Source organism: Nilaparvata lugens, chromosome 9 (genome assembly GCF_014356525.2).
Source record: "Nilaparvata lugens isolate BPH chromosome 9, ASM1435652v1, whole genome shotgun sequence".
NCBI classification, from domain to species: Eukaryota; Metazoa; Arthropoda; class Insecta; order Hemiptera; family Delphacidae; genus Nilaparvata; species Nilaparvata lugens.
In genome coordinates, this window is record NC_052512.1 from 7487432 (window position 1) to 7496171 (window position 8740).

Consider the following 8740-nt stretch of genomic DNA (forward strand, 5'->3'; position numbering starts at 1 on the left):
ATGGAGTGAGTAAAAGAAGGAGAGAGCAGATGTGCCATCTGGCGAGACAGGTGAGTTGCGCAATCTCCGACTGCTGCTTGTGAGAGACAGAGAAACGAGGGGCGTATTGCAATTTCTCTCTCTAAAACCTTGAGCCGAGTGCTGGCTTGCGCTAGCCATTAAGTGTTTGTCATCATCATGATAAGGAAAGTGGGGGGCGTAGCACGCGATGTACTTTCATTAAGGACACAAAGACACACACTTGTCACTTGCCTCGAATCGCTCAAGCCAATAAGATCAAAAATGAGTGAGAATTTTGATTGTACAAGTTTCAATGAATTCTCAATTGAAGCAGACCCGCAAGCCAATTGGGGTTTCGACTGTTTTCCTTTTGATTGGTTTGCAGTAACAAAGACAGCATAGATGTAGAGTGAAGGATTCACTTCAATCTGTCAGCATAGATGTAGAGTGAAGGATTCACTAGAACAGTATAGCAAGAAGGATTCACTTCAATCTGTCACCAAGGAAATTTTTCCCTCTCAAAGGGATTTTTTCCCTCATCTCGCATTCACTTCAATCTGTCAGTATAGCATTAGATGTTGAAATATGCATTCACTCTAATTTGACAGTATAAGTTATTAGATGTAGAAATATGGATTCACTTTAATTTGACAGCATTAGATTATTAGATGTAGTATTATGGATTCACTTTAATTTGACAGTAGAGAATTTGAGAATGGATTCACTCTAATCTGTCAGTAGAGAATTTGAGAATGGATTCACTTTAATCTGTCAGTAGAGAATTTTTCCCTCACTACCCTCACAGGGAAATTATTTTTCCCTCACTGAGAGAGAGAGATCACTCTCTCCTTCTTCATCCCCCTCGTCCTCACTGGGGGAGGGGGAGATTAGATTAGATTAGATAGGATAAGATTAGATTAGATAAGATGAGATAAGAGAGAGAGGGAGAGGGAGAAGGAGAAGGTGATGGAGAGGGAGAGAGAGAGAGAGAGAGAGAGAGGGGAAATCTATTTTTAGAACACCCCCCACCCAGCGGGCGGGGGGAAGGGGAGGCGGGATGGACGAGGGGGAAGAGGGAGAAGGGGATTTCGAGCAAAAAGCCGGTCTGAAATCTTAAATCTCATCTACTCACCACATACACCTATCACTGTCTGCAGAGATGTAGCAAATGATTTCAACATTTTTTTGCTGCAGTAGGAGAGAATCTAGCTCGTTCAATCGATTCAGGTGGTGCTCTGATAGTGAATGATACTGACTATGTTGTAGACACAGAATTTGCGTTTCATCCTGTTTCTGAGCGGGACGTGTTAAGGTGTGTGACCGCACTAAGAGGTGGTTCGGCGCCTGGTTACGACCGGATCTCGGCCTGCCTTCTTAAAGATAATATCCATATGATCCTTGAACCTCTCCTTCATACAATAAATCTGAGTTTGACAAACGAAGTTTTTCCTGATATCTATAAGATTGCCAAAGTTTTTCCACTTTATAAAACAGGCTGTTTTTCAGATAAAAATAATTACAGACCGATTTCTCTACTGATAGTTTCCTCCAAAATTCTAGAGAAAATTGCCAAGGAGCAACTTGTTGCTTACTTAACATTGAATAACATTATTACATACCGGCAATATGGCTTTAGGAGTGACAGATGTGTTTCTGATGTGATGTTTGATGTGAACAAAGCTTTGCATAGTGCTGTGTCAGGTGATATGAAGGCTTTGATGATATTTCTTGATCTCAAAAAAGCCTTCGATTGTGTTGACAGAGATGAGTTGATTGATAAATTGAGAGCAATAGGAATTGTGGGTAAGGCAATTGACTGGTTTTCCAGCTACCTTACAAACAGGCAGCAATATGTATCTATATGTGGGGCAGAGGGAGAAGAGCTACCAATCAATTTTGGGGTTGTTCAGGGAAGTACCCTGGGCCCAATACTTTTTTCAATTTATATTAATAATATCTCTCGGTTAACTTTGAATGGCGAAATTTTCCTTTTCGCTGATGATACTTTAATACTTGTTCAGGGAAGCACTTGGCTTGAAACCAAAAACAGAGCTTCATCTGATCTACTTATTGTTAAAAAATGGCTTGATCAAAATATATTATCACTCAATATATCTAAAACCAAGTTCATGCCAATTGCATTAACCCATACAACTGATTACAATCTAGAGGATCTTAAAATTCATAATTGTAATGACTTTTAAATAATTCGTGCAGATGTCAAAGTATTGAACAAGTTTTCTCATATAAGTATCTGGGCGTCATTTTGATTCCAGACTTAAGTGGATACAACATATGACTTCCAATTGAAAACCTTACGTAAATATATATTTGCATTCAGGCAGCTTGGAGAAATTCTCAATTTTAACAAACTTAAAGTAGCTTATTTTGCCTTTGTACAGTCTCGCCTCTCATATGGCATCTTAGCATGGGGAGCAGCCTACCGCACCCATCTAAGAAGACTAGAAATTATTCAAAAAGCAATCCTTAAAGCTGGCTTTCGTAAATGTTGAAGATACCCCTCATCTTTATTATTTCAGGAAATTAGAGTTCTACCCTTGAAAAAATTATACATAAAGGATTTATTCACTCATGTTTATAAACATTTTGGTTCAATTTAATACCACCTCTACATTCTCACAACTCGAGATATGCAGCCACAGTTGGGATCAGATCTATCCAGCTGACAAGATCCTTCTCAACAACAAATTGCTTCTTCCTATCTCAAGTAATATATCGTAATTATAAAAGATTATTTCCGCAAAATAACATTTTTTCAGCAGTAAATCTTCTAATTTTCAAAAAAGATTGAAATATTGGTTGTTTGAAATAAGTGAGGAGGAGACTGTGGCTCTGGTCTTGGCGGGCGGCAGACTCACCTGACTGCAAAATTAACATGACTTTTATTGAATTCCTTACATAATGTATCCAGTAATTATAACTAGGAAATGAAAAACAAGGCATTGATAAACAAAAATAAAAGTCATACAACAAATAAAGAATAAGATGAAAGCTAACAACAGAGAAAATAGTAATTAAAATAACTTTTAGAATTTGAGAAATGTGATCTCTCACTGAACAACAAAAAACATAGCTTCGACCGCCTCCGGAAGAAGACCGAATAGCCACTCTCTGATCAATCTACTGTACAAGGGGTACGATTGGCAAGATCTTACATTGTCAGGCAAATTATTGAAGAATTTTGGACCTAAGAACAAGAAAGATTTTTGGAACATGGTGGATCTTGGTCTTGGCAATTGAGCTCTATTACCATGTCGCGATGAAGATCGAATAGTATCCACAATTGCGCCAGCATTGCCACTCCTATTAAAGAACATCTGCAAAACTCTAAAAACGTACATATATCTAAGTGGCAGAATATTTAAATTTAAAAAGAGAGGAAAGGATTCATGCAATCTTGTTTTCTTCATCATTATTCTTACAAAAGACTTCTGTAATCCAGATAGCGGCTTCACATGAGTATGATAAGTACTACCCCAACAAGTAATAGCATAGTTTAGTCTGGAGTGCACAAATGCAAAATAAATCTGCCTCATGACACTCAATGGACACAGAGATCTCAAAAAATAGAATTTGCGCATGAACATGTATAAATAGTTTTTGAGAGATAGGATGTGCTGCTTAAAACTGAGCTTTTCATCGACCATTAAACCTAAATATCTTACAACATCCGTTTGTGGAAAACTGCTACAAGGACAATCATTTAGCCGCCCCTGACAATCAATTGAATGATATTTAATGGGAGTGAGCATTTGAAAACCTTGAGACAGTGAAAAATTAACAATTACAGACTTTTCAATATTCAGACTTAGCCTATTACACGTGAACCACAATGACAGCATTTTAACATCGTAAGTAACACTCTCCATCAGCAATTGAGTTGTTTTTTCACCGTAGGTTAGGGCCGTATCATCCGCAAAAGCTGTAAACTCTCCTTTGAATGATGAAGAGTACAGATCATTAATGAAGATAAGAAACAATATTGGCCCAAGGACCGAACCTTGTGGTACTCCACTATTAATTTTCCTCAGTGAACTTTTTTGACCATTGAGGAAAACATATTGATGCCTTTCTTCCAGATACGATGCAAACCACTTATGTACCAGTCCTCTTATTCCAACCCTTTCCATCTTCCTGAGGAGAATATCATGATTAACCGTGTCAAATGCCTTTCTTATATCAAGAAAGACACCTGTGACTCGGTTTTTATCATTAGAGTTCAAACTATTATGAACCAGCATCATGAACCTCCGAAGGGCCATCTCAGTGCTCAGACCTTCCCTAAAACCAAATTGGACATCAGAAATCACATTCAGCTTATCCATGAAATTAATCAATCTAAATTTTACAATTTTTTCAAACACCTTTGAAAAAACTGACAACAAAGATATTGGTCGGTAATTGCCAATCGAAGCAGCTTGTCCCTTCTTGAAGATGGGAACAACTCTAGCGATTTTCATATTTTGTGGAAAAATGCCCTCTGCGAATGATTTGTTGAAAATGTAAGCCAGCACAGGAGAAATAACATGTGAAATTGTCTTGACCAGAGCTGTAGAAATACCATCATCACCTGTCGCTGTACCTCCTTTCAGTCTTGAGATAAATAATTCTACTTCTTCACAAGATACTGGAGACCAAAAGAAAGAATTTGAAACGTGATTTGCATTAAAAACTCTATCATATGCTTCCTTTTGGTCTGTACTGGGAGCAATAAGGGAAGTCGACAATGAATTAGGCACATTAACAAAATACTCATTGAATTGTTCAGCAATAACTTTTGGGTCGTCAACAGTTTTACCATTAATCTGGAGACTCTTTACACAATTTTTCGCCTTATTATTGCCAGCTAAAGAGTTAATGACCCTCCACTGAGCTCTGGAATTATCCTTGACCTTCTCAAACAGCCTACTGTAGTATCTTTCCTTTGTTTCCTTAATCCAAAGATCAATTTTACGCTCGAAAAACTATTGAGGAAGTCAGCAACAGGTTGACTATGCCACCTGTAGATAGCCAGAATAGTACAGTAAACAGACTCTCCCAACAGCAAGTCGAACATTAAAGAGTCAGCTCCTTCGATAAGAACATTTGTTTGTTTACAAGTGAGAGGCTTATCTTTAGAATAGAAGACAACGATGCCACCAGCCCGTGTGCGGCCGGCCACCGATAACGATTGATAGCCATCCAACTGATAAAGACTATCATCGCCCTCCTTTAACCAAGCTTCAGTCAGAACTATCACATCGGGCTTAGTATACAACGTGCTTACAAATGATATGAACGAATCAAAATTCCTACTGATACTCCTAATATTCTGGTGCATTATAAAGAGTGATCCACTATGACACATAGCATTGTTGAATGCCAACGCATCAGAATAAAAACTAGTAATTATATCATCCATTTAGATTAAAATAATTAAGGGTATAGCTTGATAAACTTGAAAACATATGCAATTAAAATGGATGCTCTCCTGTGAAATGTGAAATGTAGACGCAAAAGAAGAGGTGACCCTCAAATCATTATAGTAGCAATGTAGTGAATCGAACGATAAGGATAAAATTGTCGAAATAGCAATGGATAAAGGAAGCAGACAGATAGAACACTTATATCATTTATCGGCATTAGACTAATCAGAAATAAAATAATGATTTTTAAATCAATGATTTTTAGTAAGCTCATAATAATATATTGAAAGTTAATATTTTCCTTGGTATTGGATATAGTCCTGTGAATAGTGAAAGATTTTGAACTATACATTTGCACTGACCTTAGAATTGTCAACATCATGAATCGTAAATGAGCTTTGAGATAGTAGCATATCTAATTGTCCACTTGATTTGAGTTCGATCACTGGGCTTTTTTCCTGCTTCCTTATTAGAATTTTACAGTCTCTCACCCAAAGAAATTTAAAACGGTGTTCCTTGTGCGCTGATCTAGCCAATGAGAAAAGTTTCCTTCTTGACGGCGACAAACACTCATTGATGTAGATAGGTTGATCAGTATTACAGCCGATATGCCTGGTCGAAAAATCGCGCTTCACTCGCCTCTTCTGTAGGAGCGTGTTTTTGTCGGTTCTCCTAATGAACTTGACGACAACCGGAGCAGGCCCCTCCGGTCCAGCGCGACCCAGGCGATGACACACGTCGATGGCATCCTCCCCGATCTGGCAGCCGAGAGCACTCGATATGTTGTAGACCATCGAGTTCAGGTCTTCGTTGGGTTGCTGAGGCAGGCCTCGTATTTCGACCATGTTAATTCTCGAGTATTGTTCTAGATCCTCTACACGTTCTTTCAATGCAGCATTTTCCCGTTCCAACTTCACAACTTTCTTAGTTAACTCCTCTATAGTTTTTAGACAAGTTTCAAATTTCTCGTTCCGCTCCTCTTGCTTCACATTTAGCTCGGTGATTCCTTCATGGCAGGCCTCCATAGACTTCCCGAGGTCCAACTCCATCCTCTTTTGATCCTCCTTCATGACGTTCAGCATAGCGACTACGTCAGCAATCGTCAATGATGAACCACTTGAGACCGGTGTTTCAGTCGACATACTCTTCCTGCGTTCCAAGCTGCAATCGCTGCAGCGCCATATTTGATTATTTTCTGTCATAAACTTGACGTCATTAATTTTAAGTCCGGCACAAGCCCCATGTACCAGGGACGAACACACTCCACAAGCAATTTTATCATTATTACCGCTTCGCACTGATTTAAAGCAAATTTTACACGACATATTATACGGTTTAAAATGTAAGCAGAGAAGTAATATAAATCAACCCGAATTCACCGGTAGAAAACGAACTCACAGATACCACAATCGCTAACCAAGATAACGGAGCAGCACGAAAACGAAAAACGATTCTTCTTCTTCTTCTTCTTCTTCTTCTTCTTCTTCTTCTTCTTCTTCTTCTTCTTCTTCTTCTTCTTCTTCTTCTTCTTCTTCTTCTTCTTCTTCTTCTTCTTCTTCTTCTTCTTCTTCTTCTTCTTCTTCTTCTTCTTCTTCTTCTTCTTCTTCTTCTTCTTCTTCTTCTTCTTCTTCTTCTTCTTCTTCTTCTTCTTCTTCTTCTTCTTCTTCTTCTTCTTCTTCTTCTTCTTCTTCTTCTTCTTCTTCTTCTTCTTCTTCTTCTTCTTCTTCTTCTTCTTCTTCTTCTTCTTCTTCTTCTTCTTCTTCTTCTTCTTCTTCTTCTTCTTCTTCTTCTTCTTCTTCTTCTCCTCCTTCTTCTTCATTAATGATGATTTCATTATCATTATTATGTTTTTTGTCGGTGACAGGTGTAAGTGGAAAAAAATGGAGTTATCACAATACAAACAAGCGTACCTCTTTGATCGCATCGGTTTTACCAATATAAATCGGACGTCTTTTTCGAAATGTTCCCAGCGCATATGTTACAGCGAGTTTTTGGAAGATCGCTGGATATCAAAACGTTTATACAGGAGTGTAAGGTGAGTTCAAGCCCCCATTTTTGTCTTGAAGCCCATTGAACGTCTAAACCAAGTCTAGAGTAAACGCCGGTTAGAACACGATTCGTGGGGGTGCTGAACAGAAACGAATCAAATGTTTAGTTTGAATAGCACAAGTATGAATTCATTGAAGCACAAGTATGAATTGGCTGACTTGATTCTTCACATATCCAATCAGACATGATATATTCTGACTGATTCTTTGACTCATAGACTAATTGAAGGGTGTCCCTAGACAATAGAATAAAAATAATGCCACGTTTCACGATCTTAATACGTTAATCGCTATATATTAACAAAATCCTTTGGCCTGTTCTTCAAAGTCCAGTAAAACACTCCCGAATTGAAATAAAAAAATAATAAAAAAACTCTGCCAGTTGATGAATTAAAACACAGCTTCCCCTACAAGATTCAAATCCTGAAAATACAATTATGTAGCTTTAAACTGCCCGGACTGCGACAGCCTATAATTGAATTCTCGAGACAGAATCCTTCGGGTAACCAATGCCTTAACTCAACAACTCACTTCACAAACGGTTCAAGTATACGGGCCACGAAAGAAAAATTCCAAATCTATTTATGTGAAAAACACATGCAGCCTTGATTACAGACCAAAAGTCAACTCACTCTTGTTTGTATAGCATGGAGCTAAAAACCATAATATTATTGCCTTCACGAAACGTGATAAAACACACGTTTCATCTTTGTACATTGGAGATCCTCTCGCTTTAAAATCATATATTTAATAATTGAATCCGCGACCAGATTTCCAATTCACAAATATAATATTTCAAAAATTGAATAGGTTCTGATGTCATGTATGTCAAATTTCAAAGGTACTGTATTTCTACTCAGTGACCAATGCACAATCTAGAAACATAATCTTTATCAATATACATCACTCACACTCCATGTGATAGAATGCCCCAATATAGAACAGACGAGAGTATAGGATGATAGTACAACTCCCACATCATGAATGCATTATAAACTGAATAATTGCAATTTGAAAATTCTTAAAATATGACCAATTATTATTTTCTCCGGTTATGGGAAAATATGAGACTGAAAGAATTGGAATTCATCACACATTATCCTTTTTTAGTGTATGAGAGTTTAATTTCTAGAATAGAAATGCCCTCCGAGATGGTTGAAGATATTGTCATTCTTTCGTAGTCTTTCAAACAGGCATTCAACCGATCGCTTGTCTCATAGAATTATCAAGTTTTTTTGAAGGATATATTGTAGAATACTTATAGGA

General features: G+C 37.7%; 1 protein-coding gene across 1 annotated transcript; it reads right to left on the reverse strand.

Annotated features, from left to right (window-relative positions):
* Nucleotides 1-5770: 5770 nt before the first annotated feature.
* On the reverse strand, nucleotides 5771-6568 carry LOC120353119. The gene has a single exon (XM_039435771.1). It carries the CDS (start codon nucleotides 6566-6568, stop codon nucleotides 5771-5773), a length of 798 nt encoding a protein of 265 aa, XP_039291705.1.
* Between the last annotated feature and the right edge of the window lie 2172 nt (nucleotides 6569-8740).

Bases quoted from the DNA above. Each gene is read 5' to 3' on its own strand.
- LOC120353119 (XM_039435771.1), bottom strand. From the start codon at position 6,568: ATGTCGACTGAAACACCGGTCTCAAGTGGTTCATCATTGACGATTGCT.